The 21,917-nt window shown below is 45.7% G+C and overlaps 3 protein-coding genes across 12 annotated transcripts in view; 1 reads left to right on the top strand and 2 right to left on the bottom strand.

Moving 5' to 3' along the window:
• LOC143375277 (ATP-sensitive inward rectifier potassium channel 12) overlaps positions 1-2,956 on the bottom strand; it is a 42,031-nt gene extending 39,075 nt beyond the window's left edge. For 6 of the 7 annotated variants that reach the window (XM_076824231.1, XM_076824229.1, XM_076824228.1 and 3 more), the window contains exon 1: positions 1,228-2,956. In XM_076824231.1, the coding sequence (XP_076680346.1) occupies positions 1,228-1,502 (275 nt within the window). In that variant the 5' untranslated portion in view covers positions 1,503-2,956. The other variant, XM_076824234.1, reaches the window with a different exon arrangement.
• Positions 2,957-4,555: 1,599 nt separating this feature from the next.
• Positions 4,556-21,917, top strand: part of LOC143375278 (coiled-coil domain-containing protein 137) — a 53,721-nt gene continuing 36,359 nt past the window's right edge. Inside the window, exons 1-5 of one of the 4 annotated variants that reach the window (XR_013086861.1) lie at positions 4,556-4,958; positions 6,165-6,312; positions 6,379-7,018; positions 7,094-7,304; positions 21,500-21,642. Coding sequence is in view for 1 of the 4 variants with exons in the window: in XM_076824235.1 (XP_076680350.1) it covers positions 6,236-6,312; positions 6,379-7,018; positions 7,094-7,303 (927 nt within the window). In the remaining 3 variants the exon portion in view is untranslated. Of the gene's footprint in view, positions 4,959-5,452; positions 6,313-6,378; positions 7,019-7,093; positions 7,454-21,499; positions 21,643-21,917 lie in introns of those variants that run through there. The other 3 variants (XR_013086863.1, XR_013086862.1, XM_076824235.1) reach the window with 3 other exon arrangements.
• On the bottom strand, positions 7,438-9,379 carry Borcs5 (BLOC-1 related complex subunit 5). Its single transcript, XM_076824236.1, has 2 exons — positions 8,485-9,379; positions 7,438-8,240 (listed from the first exon to the last, which is right to left on the bottom strand). The coding sequence occupies exons 1-2, from the start codon at positions 8,796-8,798 to the stop codon at positions 7,745-7,747; spliced, it is 810 nt and encodes a 269-aa protein (XP_076680351.1). The 5' UTR covers positions 8,799-9,379; the 3' UTR covers positions 7,438-7,744.

Below are 21,917 nucleotides of genomic sequence, written 5' to 3'. Positions count from 1 at the left end.
TTATACATTTCAATTTTACGTAAATACAGATATACTGTAAAGGCAAAGGATTAGAATGAAATTTAATATAAATATATTTAATTTATATATGTAATCTTCAATTTTATCAATGAAAACATGTGCGGGCCATGATGGTCGCTTGATCGTTAGTGCCCGCAACATGATTACCATTATTCCCCAGTGCAGAATAAACATAACTTTTTTCATTGGAGCAATTTTATTCCGTATGTGGCAAAAATACGTCCTAGAACAACTGGAAAAGCCAATTGGACTTCCGAAACTTTTGAAAAAACAGTGTACAAGTGTATTATTTGCTATCAGTTTGGCCATGATAATGAAATGTGGTTTCGATGCATCTCTTGTGACCTCTGGGCCCATTCTGAATTTTGTGGATGGGACTCAGCCGATGGTTACACGTGCAAAAAATGTAGCAGCCTGTAGACCTCTATTGCTCGCAAAATGTGGGTTAGGAAGGTGTGGACAATAGCGGTCAGCACACATCTTTTGTGCATCTCGTAATTTTACTGAATAAATCAATATAATACTAATTATTTTCGTATCCTACAAATAGGTTGATAGTTTGAGTTTATAAAAAAATGATTTTCAAGAAATATATCACATTATATCTTGGTTGTATTACAATTATAGCTTAAGTGTCCGCCATTACCCCCTTTCACCCTACCTGTACTCGTCGGGGCGAATAAATTCACGTTATTCCATACAAATGTTGCACACAACGGTCAAAGGTACTTACAAGCAACGAAAGCAAGCGAGAATATCGAGAAAGATATTCATTCTATCCGGAAGACCTCCCACACCGCATGTTCGAGCCACGAAACTCACATCCGCTGTTCTGTCTTTTCCGAAGGACTCGTGCTTTTTATATTCCTATTATCAGCTCGTCAATTCTATTGACTCATCAATTCACTGATTAAGTTCGACCAAGTGTTAAGAAAATTCAGTTTGCCACTGAACCTACGAAAGACCGAGAAGGGCGCGTAATTTTTACGAACAAACAAGTTCGAGGATCAGTGAACTTGGAAAGCGTATATCCCGCCTACAATCCCAAACGATAATCATTTGTTCCGAATGATCCGCTCGGAATATCTCCACGTATATTTCCTATTCATCTGAAACGAGGTGGGTATACACAGCAAAGGAACATGAAAGCCTGTTCGCAGAGGTGAAATCTTAAAGGCGAAAAAAAAAAAAGAAAAAGAAATCCACCTGCTGAGTAAAGGTCCAGTCTCCCCCTTGAAGCTGATCCTGCTGAAGGTCCTCCTCTGGAAGTTGCTGAGGATGCCGCGCTTCTGTTTCCCGCCGTTGTTCTTGCTGGTCTCGTCCGCCGAGTCCTCGCACACTTTGACCGCGACCGCGACCGCAGGAACAGTCGAGTTCACCAGTAGCTGGTCCAACGGGGTGGCGTTGCTGGTGGCTGTCGAATGATCGTCCAATTCCTCGTCGGTACTTTTCGTGAGTGAACCTTTTTCGGTCATGAGCATTTCGTTGAACGATGTTTCGATGCCACCCGTGTCTCTTCCTTCGCCTGCCGTATTTATAGACCCCCCGTGGCGATCGTGACGGGCGAACCGACGACCAGCGGCGTCTTCTCGTATCGCGCCATTCGGCTGAAATCCGCTTCCTGCTCCCCGCGACCCGCTTCTAATCGGGCCCCTCGACCGACTCAGGCCGGCCGTAAATCCGACGCGAGATTCGAACGGTCCTGCACGCGCTTGTTCGCCGAACGCCGCGCGCGGACGTCACTCGAATTTACGATTTCCCACGAGACGATCCGCCACTTACGGTTCCTTGATCTCACGGATTTAGCCGCGGCTCAGCCCCTTTGTTCCGGTTTACCCGGCTCTTGCTTGCCGATCGCCGGCGCGACTTTCTATCGGTGGCCCCCTGGTAGCGGGAACGGTTTCAAGGTCACCGGGGCCCATCCACGGCCGCCGCTAAGCGTCTTGATTAACCACCGAATTACACGGGACGGCGATCAAGCCAGCTTGAGAATCACGCGTGCGTTCCAAGTTCCACGGCCACGTTCACGCCACCACGCAACGGCCGCGCGCTTTCTCGCGCAAATGCGCATACTATCGCGTTCTATATATTTATTCCCAGTGCCGTTTCGTCATTCTTATCAATCGACCGCTATGGTCGCGCGATTAACGACGTTCCTGCCTCGAAATCCCCCCTCGCAGAGATGCTTCCTTCTCACAGATCTTTAGAGCTTCTTCCTCCCCCTTCGCTACAATTATCCTTTTCACAAATGATCCTCAAGTTCCTCAACCATCCTTCCTCCCTCCCGTTTACCAACCTCCACTCAGAAGAACTCTCAGCCTCCTCGTTCGCCGCGCGAGTCGACGAATCCCAGGGACATGAATGCTCCCGTAGCACTTTTTCGATCCACAGGTCCTGTGCGTCCTCGTCTCCTCGGTCTCGGCCCACCAGGACGCCGCTGTTCCCCGTTCGTCACGAGCCGATCAGCCAGCACGCTGCAGCACGACGCTGGTGCGGGCGTGTTTGTCCGTATCGCGGCGTTTCCGTCCGCGGTTTGCACGCTATTTCCACCAGCGGGGCACACGGGACCGCGCGATCCTCCTCGTTGCGGGAATCATTCATAATTCACCCGTCTCTCCGCTCCTCCGTCTCTCCGCCCGTTCGCGTACATACGTATCGCACTGCTAGCCGCGCGCGTGCACCCACGACGCGACCATGCGACCTGTCCACCTTCCTCGTTGCATAAGAACTCGGCTGGCGTGCGTGCCGGGCCCGTCACGTTCCTCTTCGCCGTTCCAGTCGTGTGTCCACGCGGCGTCAGGCCCCCCCACGGTCCCAGGGTGCACGGTCCTCCGGATCCTCGGGATCCTCGGGCTCCACTCTAGACTCGTCGCCGCTTCGAGGCCGGCGAAAACTCGCTCGGAACCTGTCAACGGGAGAACCACTTCTGAGATTGCGTGCGCCGCGGCATAAGCGAAAATAATCCACGCACACGGCCCTCGGCGTCTACGCACTCACACAGGAATGGCAGCCGGTGTCCGTGTGCAGGGACATGTGGGGCCATGTGGAGAAGTGGACGCGTGTGCGGGAAAACGTGGCGCACGGACGCGATGGAAATGGACTCTGCGTGCGTGTCGAGGAGCGTACCGCGAGAGTGTGCGCGCCCGCGGAGGCAGCAGAAACAGTTGACATGTGGGCAGGGGCGAAGATAAGATTATGCCGCGCCATTGTAGGGCACCGTGCTTTTCGACACGAACTTTTTATTGCAATAACGGGTGATACTATTTCCCGCTGGATTTTCCTCGTCGTGGTCGCTTTGTTCGAGTAAAGCTCGAGGGTTTTCGGAAATTTAGTTTCACCGGGGGACTGGGAAGTAGTAAAGGATTGCCTTTTTGTGTTAGAGGTGGCTGTTTCAGCAGAATATTCGCGAGGGAAAATGCGGATATTATTAGAGTCTTGAAATAAGCTCTTCAAGTTCTTGGTCGCGGGACAATTTCGATATTTTTGTGCGCATGCAAGCGACAATAATTACCGTTTTATCGGTAACAATCTACATAGCCACGTATGTCATTACCGCTGTGAGCGCGTCGAGGAAGGTCAAGAGAGTATTCTAGGAAGTGTGACAAAAACTGTCGACTATTTTAAACAATAAGCTCCGTCAGCTTATTCCTACATGCGCGCTTTCTATGTTGTATTACTTCTTCCTTCGTTATCATTGCTTTTGAAGTCCCACTGTACCATTAATGTAAATGCAGGTACCTATTGCAAATAGTACTTGTACTTGTAACAGTCTCGAAAACACAGATGGAGGAGGAAATCTTTTAGAAGCTTGACGATGGTCCTTAGCGTTGCCGCGTATGTGTGATATCGATTTATGCACGATCGCGATCGAACGATTTCTTTTTTTTTTTTGTCTCGTTGGAACCTTTCCTCTTTGATTTATCTGTTACTGGGCAACATAAGTAGAGAAACGAAAGGTATGTTCCTTCTCGATCGCCAACACGCCCCATACGTGTCACACATTCTCTCGGCTAGCGTAAGCGGCACAAGTGGCTTTATACATATGTATGCAATGTAAATAAGCGAGCGTGTAATGTAAACCGTGCGCAGAAATACGCGCGATTATCGGGACGCTGTGGGACAAGCAGCGTCGAAACGCCTCGCTGAAAGCTCCTGTCCGTGGCTGCATACCTGTTTTTTAATTAGTCCCCGTTAAAATGCGTGAAAGTCTCGGCCTGTTGCAAACCAGAGGCGAGCAAGGCGATCAAAACACTTTGCGCAACAGTGGAAATTCGGACGACGTAAAACACACAAAGTGGCGCCTTCTTGCGCCGTTGTACTCGTTTCGTGAACTTTGGTATGATCGAGTTCGTTTCGTAAATTTCTTCCGCGAAATTTCACCCGACCTAACCCAAACCACTTGGAATTTCTAATTTAGGAAGAAATTCGGTGCTGATGTGGGTGAGGTATTTGTTAGATGAAGGGATCTAAGTTTGCATTCTGATGCAGCAAGCAGGACTGATTAATTTTCCAAAGGAATGAAAATTTTGGAAAATTCCTTCAATTTCGCGCTCTTAGAAGTTACATTCAAATTAATAAGCATTTTAATCTAGTTATCTTCCCCCAAAGAGGAAATTAGAATGAACGATTTAAACAGTAAAAGAATGCGCGATCAATTACGATTTAGAACTCAGTCAACGTTTTCTTTTTATTATTACAGATTAGTGGGAATATTCAAAGTTTAAATTCTTTCGTGTAAGTGGTGCCACCTAGGCAGAAGGCGCGAAGCACAGAGCAGACGCCATGTTAGTTTGTAATTCGACGTTACGCGGGCGGTCTCGCGTGGAGATTCGAAAGAAATTTTAACGAGAGTAAAACGTGTTAAAGTAAACCCGTGACCTCGAAGAACCGAAGGACGTACGCGTAGAAAACACAGCACTCGAGATCAACTCATATCGGTATTTAAAATTTCTGTACTATATCCGGCGTAGTCGTAGAAAGCGTGGCTTCACTTCCGTTTCCATATATTTCGATTGCACAAGACTTGGAAGGGGTTCAAAAATGTAAATTGAATATGAACGAGTACATGTTAATCGTTATACTTTATTATACAAAATTCGGTTGCATCTAATGTACATATATACAGTGGTTTATATACAGAATCGCCCTTTTTGTTACTTAATGATATTTCTCCATCTAAGTTCCATCGAGAGGAATGCTTTCATGTTGGGGTCTTGTACCTTGTCTACGATTAACTTTTGCACGTCCACGTCGCTCTTCTCGATGGCGGCACTCAGTTTGTCCGCGTATTGAATCCACACGCAATTCGTGCACCCCGACATGCAGCAGTTCGTGGGTTCTGTTAGGTCGTCTATAGAGCTGGTATCCGTGGGCTCGTTTCTATCGATTCCCTTCTCGGGTGATAAAATGCTCCACGTACCATGGATGCACCGTTTAGACACGGAATATATTTCACGACAATCGCATGATTGCTTTTTCGCAATTAAAAGGGACGATCGAACTATATTCATATTTGTCCTCTTTGCTCTTTGCGGATGCACCTGATCGTTGAGAAAAGTGATTTCGCATGTAGTAACAGAACCGTGGAAAGTTTGTTGACGTTAGTGCTCGCCCCGTGTACTGCGAGCTTTTGATACAGTAAATGAGTAAACAATTAAACGAACGTACGGATCAGGCACACGGACGTTTTATAAACGCTCGGAGATTGTTTTCTAACCTCCTTGAATCACTGCAAATATGCCTCTGTAGTCATTTCTAGATGTCTCTGGTCGCGATGCATTTGACAGGCACATGTATACAGCTGTTATACAATTCAAATCTTTTCTAACTTTAACACCTATTTTGGCGCATTGTAATTAATATGTGTATATAGAAGGTGCCTATAAATTACTAAATCATTAAAGTTACTATCTTTGATCGTCAATGTGGCGCTCTTTATCGTGTTTGAATTCTTGGCTCGTGTTGTTTTTCGCGCGCTTTCGGTGCGAGTGAATTTCATCAATACAAAGCTTCGGTATTCATTTTTAATAGTTTTATTCCTTTCGAAGCGATTGTTCTCGAATACATACGTCTATTGTATTATCTGAAGTATAGTTTCTCAAGTGTCGGTTTTAAACATGCGACATTAACGCGCGTCGTTCCAGCTGGTCAGCACTGTCAGCAGACGACGCCGTCGACCACGTGAGAGTTGCGTCTCGTTGTTTATTGCTAAAAAATGGGTCGAAAGATTCCGGGGAAAAAGCATCGGGGTGTAAAAGATCCTTTCAAGCAACAGGCGAGGCGACAGGCAGAGTGAGTGATGGATTAAATAAGGCTTCCTCGAGTTATTTACATAGGTTAGCACCTCGCGTTTTGTAGGTTGGAAACGAAGATAAACGCACCTCCGAAGGATGTGGACGAGCAAGCGGTGCCTAGAAGTTTGGAAAGGGTGGTGAACCTAAAGGAGGCAATAAAGTTGGGAAAGATAGCTAAAATAAAGAAACAGAAAAGCAAGAGCGCACTGATATCTGTGGGTGCGCAGAACCCCAGACCTCCGCATCCAAAAGCTAAACCAGAGAAAGTGGTTCCTATATTTCAGCAGAGGCCTGGGGAAAGCGAGCAACAGTTCCTGCACAGGGTCGACAGGGAGACGCACGCTTTCGTCAACGAAACTACGTTCGAGAAGAAGTACGGGGTTCAGGTGCAGCGGGACCCAGAAACTGGGCACATTCAGGGATTGACGAAATGCAGCATAAGCGAATTAGATAAGATTGAGATGCTAAGAGCGAAACATAAAAACATTAGAAAGAAGAAGAAGAAGAAGAACTCTGACGAGATTAGATTGACAAAAAGTCAGAAAAGGAAGGAGAAATTGAGAGTGAAAAAGGAAAAGAGGGAGCAGGAAGGTGTAGACGAGTTCGAAAATTTTAAAGATCAGGTTGAATTTGGCGAGATTGCTCATGAACCACCTCGATTAACGAGTTGGCCAAAGACGGCTGAGAGCACGAGTACCTCGAAGGTGCATATACTCGCGATGATCTTCAGTGTTTTCTCGTACATAGACGTTAACAAAATATTCCTTTTTCTGTTATAGCCTGGCAAGAAGGGTCTATTGCTGCATTCGTTGCTGGGAAAGAGCGAGGGGCCGAAAATGGATTCTGGAAAAGCAGCGTCCATAGACAGATCAGGCAAACGTAAGAATTTGCCGGTTGGAGAAAGAAGGCAGCTAGAAAGAGATCAAAGCGATGTCATAGCAGCCTACAAAAGAATGAAAGCAGAGCGATCTGCTGGCGCTAATGGCTAGGGTACGTACACATTCAGAGATCATGAAATGTATACTTCTTTTTACGTGGATTGTTTCTTCTCTGGTGTTCACATGGACGCTATGGATCGTTTTGTTGTAATCGCGATTTTTTTTGTTTAATAAAATGTACAATATTTTGATCATAGGAAATTTGTATGTATTTTTCAAACTAAACGTCACATTCTTTTTCTCGTACAATTAGAGGGTTAACACGAAAATAGATATATAGAAGTGTTTTCTGTGCACGACATGTATAGGTACTAGTAGTCTTTAGACGCAGAGTGGTAGCAAGGATTCATCGCTAACAATAAGAAGGATAAAATAAAAAAACTTCTAACAAGTACCGTGTCGAATCTATTGAAATTGTCTTAGCACCGGTGCAATATGCTTCAGATAGAATTTAGCTTTTGCAGCTGCCTCTTAGCATTTCCAACATTCATTTTACCCAGTAGTCCATACAAATGGTTCTAATCTCTCCTCGATAGGTAAAAGATTATTCAGCGTTTCCAGACTCTCTAATGTCTGGTTGAGAAGAGAATGACACTTAGTCAGCTGTTTACTAAGCTCCTGCACTTTGTTCAGTTGCTCGGCGAATTTAGCAAATTTCTTTTGCCTCTCCACCGCCAAATTGAGGATCTTGGTGACTTCCGGTTCTATATTGATGCATAGAGTAGCTTGTTCCCCCGCGATCATTTGAGCGTTGGTATTAAGATGATGTTGGTAGCGTGCGCATAAATTGAACAGACCAATGGGATCCAGTCTTTCCAGCACTTCTGGATCCCTGACGCCTGGAGGTAAATTCAGAGTGCCACGCATAATTGGCAGAAACATTGGAATACTTTGTAGTTTCACCAGATCGGGATCCCTCTCAGCTGTGGGATCGGCGGCAGCTGATTTCACTACGACTATGTTGTGAATCTTATCAGAGGTAGTTTTCCTGTGACCAATAGTTACAATTATGTAAAGATAATACAAATACAGTGTTGGAAGAAGTCGATAATAGCGAATTCGGTAACTCGCAATGACTCTGCACTGGTGCCAAAAAATTACTTGGATTGGTTGATTCTTATAGAGCTAGCTTCGTTTCTATCAGAAACAACCAATCCAAGTCATTCTCTGGCACAAGTGCAGAGTCAGTGCGAGGTACCGAATTCGCTATAAGAATCATATTAGCACATTACCTGTAGCTACTGGAACTTAAGCTATTTTTACGCCTCGATATATCTTGAGCTCCCAAACTCTTCCCTCTGTATAACTGAGACTGTTTATTAGTCATCTTCGGTGAATCTCCGATAGGTCTGTTTACAGTGTATGATATATATGGTAGATCGGAATCCGAACAAATGCTGGCACCAGGACTAGTACATCTTGGTGGCGTATCTTCTGGTACCCTCTCCCTATTCGGCACACTTTTACCACGTCTAAGAGGCGTAGTCCTTGCCCTGCTGGCATTAGCATTCTGGGTACCGCCCTGAGAACTCTGCTCTGATCCCATCCTGTCCGATTCTCTATATATTCCTTGGAAACGTCCCTCGAGGTTTACACTAACGTATATACACACTTGCTTAATGGCCTATGATAATCTCATTTGCTTCTCAACCGGAAAGGTTTGTTTAAGGGGTATTAATGCCATCGAATGTTTCGTATAAATACTTTGGGACTAATTACATAAATACTTTATAATTAATTAACTCCTAGCAATAATTGTCATGTTAAATTTAAGGCCATCTGACGCTGCCCCTTTGCGCGTAACGTTTCAATCAATGATTCATTAAAAGTGTCCATTTTCGTTCATTTTGCTATTAAATAGCTAATAGTTGGAAAGTTGATCGTTTCGACGCATCTTGGAGGCCGCCTTCTTCCTCGTTCACGTTGCCACAAAACTGTACCCCTCGAAACAGTAACAGTATCAACGCTCGCGATTACAGAATTTGCCCCGAAATCGGTTCTCAGTCTCTGTTGTCAAAAAGTCATTTCCCTCTTCGTCATCGACTGTTCGCGTCGCTAGAATGCGTGTTCGCGTGTCAGAATCCGTTCCTACGACGGGAACACCATCTGTTGAAATCGATTTCGAAGTTGGACGCAGAAGGACGGGGTTTCGCTCGATAACACAATTTCCTGAAGTCATTTTACAGTAGAAATCTTCTAGAAAAATCACTCTCTTACTCCGCGGAAAAGAACGATCAGCCGGAGATTGCAGCATTCTCTATGTTTAAGGCTTTGGGCAACTTACCATGACCTGTATTTATTTGCAAATGTCTGTTTCTTTTATTTAAATCGTACTTGTATCTTCCAAGTTGATCGGTGCTCCCCAGGTCGTCGCTATAAATACATACACGGTAGACGTTTTATTATCGTTCGAGCGGCGGACACATAAATTGTTACTCCGATGACACAGTTCACCGGTGATATTATCAGAAGCATTTTTGTATTTTATCCGCGCGCTGGCTAAACCTCTGATAACGGCTAAACAGTTGTGCAGCGTTTTACCGTGGCAGATAATCGTTTTTTCGTAAATGTTTTTTATCTTGGCGTGGCGATAAGCAACGTCCTTCTTTGTACTCCTCCATTACGGAAAAGATACCATACCATTAGCATATCCGTGGAAGTAGGCTTGCTCGACAAGCAGCATCTGCAAAACAGGGTTGATAAATAATTTCTCTACGTGCCTTGCAGTGGCCATAATTAAAATAACTCTCAACTAATAGCTCCGGTGTTCGAACGAGATATAATTTCAATATATTCACAGAATCCTTTCACCATTTACACATTTCATTAAATAACACAATGCAATGCTCCGTGGCATCCACTTCTGGGTTCGTTTCAAGCCATCACAGTTTCTCCCTGACCCAACTGCGATACTTTTGCCATCGCTCACGCGTGAAATATTCTTTCGATCAGCACCATACGCGACCCAACCCTCTGGACTCTATCATTCTTTTTTGACTTTCGATTCGCTAGCGTATTTGATCCCCCGATTTCGACGGGCCTCGCGTGACCATTTTCCGCGGCAAACATCGGGCTGTCAGGAGCCATTTAGAAAGCGGGCGACTTGTGGGAACTGAATCGGTCGCGTCGCACGAAACGGGCGTGCTAACGATACGCCCGCGAGAAATGATTATTAAAACGGGCAGGGAAGCAATCGGAAGCGAAATTACACCGGGACATAGAGATTTCTATCTGTCGCGACACGCTTCACGTTTCATCGCCAGTTTTACCGTCGTCGCTTCCTCCGCATCGTTTCCCGTGATTTTTAACGAGTGCTCGTTACAACCAACTTTCTAACGCATCGACGTATCCGAGCATTATCTTCACGGTCCGCGTGGCAACGATAGAAACCAGCTCCGGCCGTTCCTTATCGACATCGAATTCGGAACGGTGGAGCATGAGTCTCTAAATACGGGGCCCGCAGCTCAACTTCCCGCCTGATTTTTCGCCGGGGAAGGGGAAATTCGGGGATCTATTTTGGGGGATGTGGATTAATTTCCCGAGAGATCCTTGGTAACAGAAAAGAAAATCATCAAATGGACCGTTTTAATGCGAATTTATTTTCTTGAAGTTGGAAGGAAGTTTGGCGTACGAACTGTTTCGGTGGACTTTGGAATATCAGGTTTAGAAAGAAGCTACCTATTTGGTAAATGTGAGTGACTCGTGTTCAGAGTGATCTATACGTGATGTAGGTTCAACATCTGAATCTCCAAGTCTATCGATTCACGTTTCATCATATTCCTTTCATCGAACATCTGGGTTTTCCTTGAGATCGATATCCTGGCGCCACCTGCTGCCACTTGAAAATAATTCCCTCGATACTTGCACGAATGTTCCTACAATTATCGAGGTTTTTTTATCGAAGTGCAGCCAACCTGTGCTCCATTCGTTCCACCAAGTATTATTCATAATCTTTAGATATAGAATGCAGCGACGTTGTTCAATTTAATAGCGGAGTCTGATACGCAAGAGAAGGGGAGTATCGCAGCAGAACTTACGTTAATAAGAGCCACGAGACGAATATGCATGCATGAGCCTGCCGATGTCTCGCGCAGGTTGGTCGAGTCTCGCACGGATTCCAATATTCGCCAGGACTCGAGAGCTCGCATAGTTATGACCAGACGGAGCCAGATGGAATTCTCGAAAATCTCCTGTCTGGTTTTTTAATCTCTTGCCCAGGAGGGGCGAAGGAAAAAATACTTGACTGATATTTTCGTGGCCTCGCGATACCCTCGTGAATAATTCAGCGGGGTGGATTTCGGTCTGCATCGCGGCAATTTTGTGGCGGGAAGCGCGGCTGAAAAATCGCCATTTTTCGCGCTTGTTACGCCGGTGTTTGCAACCCGACGCGTCGAATGAATCTAATACTTGGTACAATTAAATATACAGGCTGATTCAAATGGAATCAAAAGGGTGGGTGAATTGGCATTGACAGGAGTAAATGGGTGTCTAGCAGTCATCCAATTATACTTTTATTTATGTTGTTGCGTTTTACAAATAAAATTCCTGCAAACTCCTGCTTTTGCGTTCTTTCTTCACACATCTCGTCGTGCAGCCGGAAGCCATGCGTGCAGCAACTGCATTGCCCGCGACGGAAAACGCAATTTGCTCGTTTCAGCAACGTCGGGAACGGTGTTTAAACCCGAAACCGGTGTGTTCATTACTAGAATTCTAATCGTGATAATCGATCCTCAGGTTCTAATTTTTCTCCCTCGATCCCAATTTATTTTCGCAAACACGCCGTAACTATTTCGACCCTCGGCATATGGAGTTTAATTATTCATGGAACGGCTTGAATTTAAATAAAACGACCGTCGTGTTTATCGTCGCAATTTCGCGCAATGATGTTCGAAGTGATATCGTCAATTCTGCGTTAGTAGGTACCATGAACGTTGCTTATGTTGTTACTACCAAGGGATCTTTTTGAATGTAATCCTTTTCATGTCTCATTATACGTAGGTGATTGTTGCATTCACGTTCTTCATAAAGAGCACCCATTGAACTTACTCTGAAAATTGTGTGAGAAAAAACACGAACTACCTTCGTCGCACAGAAAGACTCAGGTCATTGAAATGTTTCTAAAAAAAAAAAGCCTGCGCAGTTAGACTTCCTTGGTGTGTACTGAGCCCCGTGGTATCAACTCAGGGTTGATATCTTCGTGGCGATACTCTACCTCACAAGTGTCTCCCAATGAAATTTTGCCAACCTCAACAGCTTCTCTTTTTTGTAAATAGTGCGCTGACGATCCCGCGCCGTTTCAAAATTCGCAGTTAAGTGTATCTTTCTCGTTGAGTACTTTAGAAATTAACTTAATGTTTAAATTGTGAGATAACTTTTCACGGAATACCAATTGGCTAACGCTAACTCCATCTTGTAAGAAGCACTTCCCGCCCTAGTTACGCATCCCCTTCGAAAATGTCGATTGTATCGTTGGATATCCAGGGACGATAACCCACTAATGATCATTTACACAATGGCCAGCTGCACGGAGTCGGAATTTGCATACCGTGGATGTTAACCGATCCCCGAATGTCGTTGCGTACAAATTACTTTAATACACACGTGGCTTATCGCGTCCTCGTAAACACGTTTCACGTGTCGCCGAGCAATTTTCCGCGGAACGATTCTCGATCGAGGAAACTACTAGGCTACAGTTTTCCAACCCTTCTGCCTCTGTACGCCGAACAGATACGACAAACACCGTCCTTCAACTTACTTATTAATTTATACATAACGCGCGAGCTCGGAAAACGAGTCATGGAAGAATCTCATTTCTGGATGCGCGTTTCCCAGATCCGCTAGTCTGAATTAGCAATCCCGTTTCAAGGCGAATTCTTCTTTTCCCTGCTTGACAAGGCGGTTTAAATTGTTCAGTGGCGCAAAGTTATTATAGTACGTATTGTAGGAGGCGGGGTATCGAGAGGAATACTTCGCGTACAATAGTCTTTGTTAAATGTTTATTAACTGAAAGGAAAGGAAGGATTATACGAGTGTATATACGTAAATAATGATGATAGAACGTGTTAACTCTATTGTCTCGCGACGATCTCTGTTATTTTTCCTCCCATGTCGCCGTTCCGACACTTTCGACCTACGGGGAAAACATCGTCACACTGCGCATTTATTTAACATTGCCGCGCGCGACCGAGTTAATATTGGGCCGCGGGGCCCTACGATGTTTCGTCGGTGACTCAATGGATCTCCGCCTCGTATTCTCATTTGTCCATAGTAACACTTCCAAGTTTCAAGCTTACTTAAGTAGATGCATCTATATATATATATAAAAGTAGAAGTCCTGACTGACTGACTGACTGACTTATGTATCAACGCCCAGCTCGAACCGTTTAACCTAGAAGCGTGAAATTTGGAAAATACATTGTTTTCATGACGTAGGCGCCTACTAAGGAAGGATTTTCGGAAATTCCGTCCCCAAGGGGGTGAAAAGGGGTGAAATGTGTTTTCATGGAGTCCTTAAAATCTCTTAGGCCCGAAGCGAAGCGCGGGGTATTTTCCTAGTGTATATATATGTACCTGAAATTACGTCCACTGTTAGCTAATAACGTTCAAATTTTCGAGTCAAAGAAATTCTGAAGCATCTATACTGCATGCAACACCGCAGGTTCGGCGTTAAATCAGTCCCTTGGAATTCCTAGGGTCGGCCGACTACCTGAAGCGATTCGATCTCGGGCGATACTGCGCGACATGCTGCCTGACGAGCAGGCCGAAACGAATAAAAATGTCGGGTCAAGGCGAGTCCTTGTTGGCCGTGGTTGACACAGCGTTCTATCTAAATGGATCGTCAGCTCCTGGAGGCCCTGGTCTTTTCAAAGTGGGCCAAAAGAGTGGCCGCCGTTGCTCCCTTGGTAGTCACAATCTGCAGATAAAAATCGCTGTGAGAGGACGCATTGAGGGAGGCCAGTGGGCCCCGACAATGCGTGACGGGGACGAGGCGATGGACGTGCACGTGGATGGAAAGAGGAGAAGCTTGGGTGCGCGCGGGGGAGGCTCAGGGGGTGTGTAAAAGCGGCATTAAATTTGAATTGCTCGTATCCCAGCGCGCCTAGCTGCGAAACTTTAAGAGGCGGTGTCATCAAAAAATGGAGAGACGACGACGTTTCGTCGTAAAAAGACGGCCGCGATGCGTATCCCCCTTTACCTTCGTCTCCTATGCGAGAGATTACACCGCGGAACGTGATTCTGCACGACAATCAGCCCCGGAGCCAGATCGGGATCACGATTTTATTCCTCTCCCCGTTCAGTCCGCGCATCCCTTTTTTTTTATTTCTTCCGCTCGTTGTTGCTGGATTAAACGAGCACACGCGCCTGTTTATCCATTTCTGTGAAGCGATCGGGAAGGTCTACACTGGGCAATTGAAAGCATTTCTTGAGGGATCGTTTGGTGTTTGAAAAATATTTCTATTTCTATTTTTAAAAAATTCGGATCATTGAACAGGAGGGGATTGATTGATACTTGTCTTGTGGTGGATTCAGTGTGTTTTTAAGTATTTAGCTGAAGGTTCTAGGACTTCGATGTCCTCGATGTGAATTTCGTTCGATTCTTTCGCGTGGCGTTGTAAGAGCGTATCATCTGTGCAAATATATGCGTGTTTATCGCGAAGAAATTGCGCGGTCGTCTTAATTTCATTTCGCCTCATTGTGCACAATCGTCCTTGGATGCTTCATTCGAGATGGTTGATTCGATGTACCAACAGCAATCCCATTTAATCGTCGTGAATATTGTACGCGATGGATGATCGATTATTTACGACAGTGAGCTGGAAAACACTTTGAAAAACCATAAATTCTGCTGATGTTGGTTTTATGGATAAAAGGGTCGAGTGTTTAATGACTTTAATGATTCGTTCGTCAGCGTCAGGTGTCCGTGGACCAACAATATTGTAACAAGTGTAATCGTACCACGTAATGTCTTTTTTCTTTTTACTTGCAGGTGTTACTAATGATAATAAATTGTTAATCAGTATTCTTCCCGTCATTCGAAAATAAATTTTCCGTTGTGTACATGGAGATGAAACGATTGCTAATGGCGAGCAGAATTCGCATTATAATTTTTGCAAAGAGCTCCGGAAGATAATCGAGTACTGGTAAGGGAATAAGGCGAGGGAATAATAGTCTCTGAAAGATTTGATCGCGATAAAATTCGCGAACCTTATGCGCAACGAGTGTACAGAATACGTGGCTCCTAGAAAATGTTCCGAGCGATTCGCGGCGAGATGCGAATCTTGATCGCTGCTTGGTATGCAGGCTACTTTGAGCAAACATCGAAATTTCGTCGAAGCAGTCGCAAAATTTGGACGCTTAGGGTTGTTTGCTTGGCAGATCAGCATAAAAATCTGTGGTTCGTGCCCAGCTGCACGGTTTTCCCTTCGCGCCACCCTATTGTCGCATTCTGAACGGTTCCTAATCGGGTTGCTTTATTCTTTTCAATTATGAACATCATTACATCGGAATAAATATTGCAGAACGTCTCGTTTGAAGAACACAGACCCTTCGTTGCCCTAAAATGCTCAAATGTAGAGATGTTGGGACTTAAGGGGTTACGTATCTTTGACAGGTCGGAAGGTAGGGTTACTTTCATGTGATTTTCTTTTCATATGAAAAAACTTTATATTTAAAAATCAAGACATACATCATTTTTGTATATAAATTAAGCGGCATTCTCCTCTAAAAGAAATGATGCCAGAGCAGTCTCTTCTTCCAAGGCAAAGGTACGCAACCCCTTAATCACTGTGTAATTTATTAAGAAAATACCTGCGTAACGAAATATTTTAGGGGAGTTATAAATTCGTTTTTGGTTGCGAGAATCTAAGATAATTTTTGACTAAGGTTACTCGTAGTTTGAATTTGTAGGAGTAGTATATAACACGAAGCTCCATCGACTAGAATTGCTTCCGGTAAACAGACTTATCGTAAGGTCAAACTCGACCACGATCCGTCAAGCCATCGTCGTGCTTCACTTTCGACATCCTTCTCCAACTTGCTCGTTTCAGGATAAAATCTCGGCGAACGTCAGCACTCTGCTTTGAAAAATGATTTGAACCGGTGGCACGGAATGGGAAGAAAGTAAGAAGTCATCTCGATCGCAAGAAACCGTGCTATTTCTCCCGAATCGGGACACATTTCTCTTCGCTAACGCGATCCCTTGATAACAGTCTAGCATATCAGAAATCCACTGTTGGAAAGAAATATAGTGGTTATGCTTCAGTTTCCTCTCGAAGCCATTGCGAAGCGACATAGGTAGTCTAACAATTCCGACACTTAATGGAGTTCCAACACCTCTTCGCAGTAAGTGATCTTCAAATGACACGGAGCAATTAAACCTGGCAACTCCTTTAAATTTGTACTAGGTACCTAGGCACCTACAGAATCCCCCGCCTTGCATACTTCTCTACCAGTCATTACTTCCTATTTAATTCAACCATTTGGAGCAAAGTAGGCTTCCAGCCACATCAAATTCCATTTACCTTACGCGCCACAATCAAACCGCCCAATATTCTTACTACATCTGTCTGCACAGCGCTGCTCCACAATTGCAGTTAACGCGAAACATTGCGAATCCGTGCGATTCGCGCGTAACACGTGGAGTATAAATCATGGAGGCTTCGCGGACAGGGAAGAAAGGGGAGACGAAGTGTCTCGATCGCGGTGCACGTGGACTTTAATAGCCGGAGCGTAATTGAATTTGCAACTGTACACCGACTAAACCCAATCGTTGTACGTTCCTTTGTGCAGCCCTATGCACTCGTGCATCGAAGTTGAGACGGACACTAGAGTCGAGCGATGGAGAGGACGGCCTGTACGTGTCTTGTCTTTGCCCGATCTTCCCTCGGGGTCAAGTCGTTTGCATTTGCTGCCAGCATTCCTGGCTCTCGAGCTGTCTCTCCAACGGTCAGAGTCATCATCGCGTTTCGGTTATCGACGTCGGCTTCGTTGCTTTGTCACAACCCCGTCACTTAGTAGTAATTATGCGAACGAATCTGTACCATCGATCGCCTCCTCTGTCAGGAGCCGATGGAAATTGCCAGGTTGAATCGATTCATGCGCAACTACTGGCCTCCATCTTCTTGGGAATAGATGGGACGTTGGTTGGGATACAAGGGTGTTTTCTGCTGTTATTATTATTTGGGGGTGGATCAGTTGGGTCTGAGTTAGCTTTTGAAGGAGGCTCGTGGGTTTTTTGGTCGTTTGCGGTTGGGAATGGAACTGGCTTCTTCGTTGAAATTAACACGTTCGCTTGTCTTTTGTAGTTTTGCACGATGTAGATACCGCAGATTCTGTCTTATGCACACGTAAACAGGAAAAATGTGCCTCCCATGATGAATCAACGCGTCACACATATGTGCATATGTTACGCGCGGTAGCGAACGTGTTAAGATTCTAATTACAGAGATGAGTGATGTAATTGCTCGATTTTAATATGGTAATTGTACATGTTTCATTTAATGCCCTAATTTCGGTGAAACTCTGTGTAGCGCGCGTAGCACTGGACTTGGAGCGAAGCAGAAGACCAGGTAGGGTAATAAAGTTCCACCGAAGGTTTCGTGGCTTTTGGACTTTGCCAGGCGACGAAACCTCCCCTGTCTCAGGACTCGGGGTTTTCCTATTTTTGCACGCGGCACGCGTTTTCTTCGGATTGGGAAGGAACGCGACCGTTGACGGCATTCGGTTCGAAGCAAGCGTCTTGGGCGGTTGTGCTTTTCGTCCGCTCAACATTTTTTACTCTAAAGAAGTTTTTGGTGTTACATCCTTAAATAAACCATATTCTTTGTTGAGTTTTATTAAGACGCGTAAGTTATTACTACCCTCGCGTCTTCCAGCTCATCTGGCTGCTTATTAATTTCTCTCCCCCCCCCAATTTCTTTATTTCTTCCTTCAAAGAAACACGCGAGCATACCCGACAGTAATATCGAGAAGAAACTGTATACCGCTAATATACACGTCACCGTCAAGAACTATTTCCAGATGCGCGCGGAATTGCATCTGACGTTGCAAGTGGCGGGGCAGTGCAATCGTGGCAACGTGCAGCGATGCCCGTTCATTCGCTCTCCCGCGAATTTTCAAACGACCCCGTGTCATTTCGAAAATAAACTTAAATTCCCGAATCCTTGTCGCGTTATCCGAAATCCACGAAAACGTCACTACTGTTATCAAAATTAATTCAGAAACATCAGTCACTCTCAAACCCATCGCTACCAATGATCAATATTAATATCTCATTATACGCTCTTAATTGCTCGAACCGCCTCTCGAACCCATCGCTACCCTCGACCCTCGCGAAACAATAGCAGATACACATACCGCCGTTCGGCGGAAAAAAAGGGGGGAAGAATAATCCTTGGTTAATGTACATCGAAAATTGTTGCAAGCGTGTTGATCGCATTAGCGGCAAGTTCCACGCGCGGCGGGATCGTGGGGGCAGGAGTGATAGGAGGGATAAGGTAACCGCGCGCGCGCCACCGTATCGTCAGTGAGCAGCGGGCTCTGGTCGCGCGAACATTGTTTTGCTACGTGTCTCTCGGAAACGGCGGAGCCACGTGCTTCCTCGTCGTGTCGCGCTTCTCTCCGCCCTGCTTCCACCTTGTCGCCGGGAGAAAAAGTTGGCCGGCCCGTCTCAGCTGGAAAATCGCGACAGGTGCATCGGCGTCGAACGTGATCGCGTGTTCGCGTGACCAACGAAAAACCGGGTCGAAGCTTACCGCAATTCAAATTGCACCGAATCACATTGAGCCACTTTGCGCGTCGTGCCTGCACTTCTGTCTCCCCGTTCTGTACGTTTTTCCACCATTCTTATTTGCCATAATCGTACGATACTTCTGCACACGTAGGAGCGATCTGTTTCTATCTATTCGCAGTTGTGTCAAAGCACAGAGATAAAACTGGCTTATCGGGCGAGCGAGCATCGCGCCCGTGGTCTGCCGGTGCCAAAACGAATTTTTCTTCACCGTTTCGTATGCATTTCGAGGGGTGAGGTTCGAAGTCTCGGAGGAGTTTAATAGTATCACCGAGTTGTTATAGTATACTTTGCACGGGGGCAACGGTTCTTGGGCAAGGTAATATCTCAAGGCAGCCTTTGTGGGATTATTAAAAGCTTGTACCAACTACTAGCAGCGCACTTGGATAAAATTCCACGACGGTAAGCGATATTATCCTGCACCATGGAATGCCGACTTCCCCTCGCAAATTCCAATAAATTCGATAGCTTAGGGGTTGCATAGGTTCTAAAGATTCTCCGTGAGTTCTTCTACTTCTGAAAGCCAGCGTATGAAAATAATTCTGTATGCTGTGTACGTAGCATGGGAGACTGTTATCGTTTATCGCGTCGTCCACGTTACAAATCCTTTCTGTCGCTGCACCGCGTCCCGGTGCAGTCGAACGGTGTCTCCTCACGTGGACACACGTTCGTACGTATATAGTACATAGGATTGCTGGCTGGCTCTGGCCGATGTTGACGATCAACTTAACACCGAAAGTGCTGGTGGGACAGGGAGCGTGTTCGTTGCGCAATTACAGTAATTGTACAGCGTTTGTGCCGTGATAAGGCGCGCGCTGGGACGTTCTTCAGGTACGACGAGCAAACTCTCGCATCGCTGCGTCTCATTGTCATTTCGCTAACGGTGATGTAAGGCGCGCTTGTCGGAGCGCAGAGAATCTTATCGTTCTCGTTGACGAACACGTCGAATCTCGGGGTGCGCTACCTTCGCGGCTGGAATATTATGGATGTCCCCGCAATAAGGTAGATGCACCATTCGCGGCCACTTTAAGGTATTGTACCAGTTTTGGCCATTTAAAAAATATAATATTTTCCCGTGTAAGCAATAAGTGTAACCCTATATTTCTGGCGGTATACGAAACAAAATATTTATGATGTCGAAATTCTCCACGTAATAATGACTTGCAAGCAATTTAAAAATAAGATAGGTAATTATGCACGTGGCCGAAAACAGTGCAATGGCCACAAACGGTACATCTACCCTATGTTAGCGAATAACCGTGCAAACGGTGGAATTAGTAGGGTGGATATACACCGGGAGCAGCGAGAGGCTGATTTACGTTAGTTTTTTAACTACGTGCTGGGAATGCTTGCTCTTTCGAATACCGGAGTTCGCAGAGGCTATCCGCCAAAAGATTTGTGGCTTCTTGTGGCGTTATCTTTTTTCAAACTTGTGGATCGATTGTCGCGTATCGGTCGATTCTGCGGAGCCTGGCCGCGGCGGGATATCCCCTGGACGTCCCATGCAAATCCAGTACGAATGCGTTAGAAAATTAACGGAAATTCGACGTACGCCTCTATTCAAAATTAGTGGGGAACTGGGGTAAAATCGAGCAGAAACTTAATTACGAAATTTCGCTGCTAAAACGATTTATAGGGAAGAAGCCTGGGAAATCCACGAGTCAGCTGAATTTTCAGAATGGACCATTTCTACGTGCTCGGTGAAACGAAACAATCTGGATCCAAAGTTCGAAATACACTTATCAGTGTTAGTTTGCACACAGTCGCCCTGCGGATTCTGTGCATCGAGCACCGCGATAGCGCGTGCAAAGCAGCGCATTGCCAGTTGCATAACGTCTTGATTAACGATGGACGGAGGCGCGCCATTGAAAGATTCCGTGAAAGTCGCGGCGAATCTTCGCGCTCGTTGTATGTACCGAACAAGCGCGGTTCCACCTCGCCGCGAGGGAAATGGAAGGTTCTAAAGGTCACATTAGCGACGAGTTAACTGCCGTTTGAACGGCAACCAGCGGGGCTTGCTTTACATTGCGTGAGTTATTAGAAAAGCGACGTTTTACGGTCTCGCAGGTGCTCGCCCATGGTCACGGTTCAAAAACTCGCGGCTACTGTTTGCTTTCCAATTACAAAGGGAAGTAGCTTCAGCCACTGAGCCTCAATTATCGATCTACCGTCGATCCACGTTCCACCACCAAAAGGTCCCTCTTTCTCGTCAACGAAACCCTAAAAAAATGCATTGCTACCAGCGGCGCAAAGAGGCGTTGATCAACCAGTAATTGAATCGCCTTTGAGATCGAGTCAACTGGTCTCCTCGGTATTTAACTTGGAAATTGAACCACTCTGGTGATGTAGCAGCATCCGATCGTGGTTCTGAGTAAACGTGTACGGCCAGGCTCGTAACTGGCGGGAATCACGAGGTGGACGCCAAGGTGCAGAGTTTTCAAGGTCGTTCTTATTCGCAGGTCGAAAATCCAACGAGTGCCCGGTGAAAATAGAAGCAGCGCTCGAGAATAGTTCTGGTTGGCTGAGATCTCGATCCTCGAAGATCGACGCTTCTCAGAGACGCTCCGCGACGCGCAGAAGCAGGCGACAGGTGCGCAGACCGGTAAGTCGTTGAATTTTTTCTCTTCTCTCCTTGGTTCCTTTCTTGTACGTTTCTTTCCCTTGCCGCGAGAAATTGCGAATTTCCGCGCACGGCAAAAGTGAAAGTCACCGACTCGACAACCGCGAATTTTACCTATCGATCTGCCGTTCTGCGATCGCATAAAATGCATCGTCGATGGCGCATCGACTCGCTTTTTTTTTCGCCACGTCATGCACGAACCGTTTCCCTACTCTGTTCCCCGCGCTTCCTTTAAGGATTTCCGCCGTTTTCATCCA

Source organism: Andrena cerasifolii, chromosome 12 (genome assembly GCF_050908995.1).
Source record: "Andrena cerasifolii isolate SP2316 chromosome 12, iyAndCera1_principal, whole genome shotgun sequence".
Lineage (NCBI taxonomy): Eukaryota > Metazoa > Arthropoda > Insecta > Hymenoptera > Andrenidae > Andrena > Andrena cerasifolii.
Note: the sequence above shows the minus strand (reverse complement) of the source record. Positions and strands in the feature narration are given on the sequence as shown.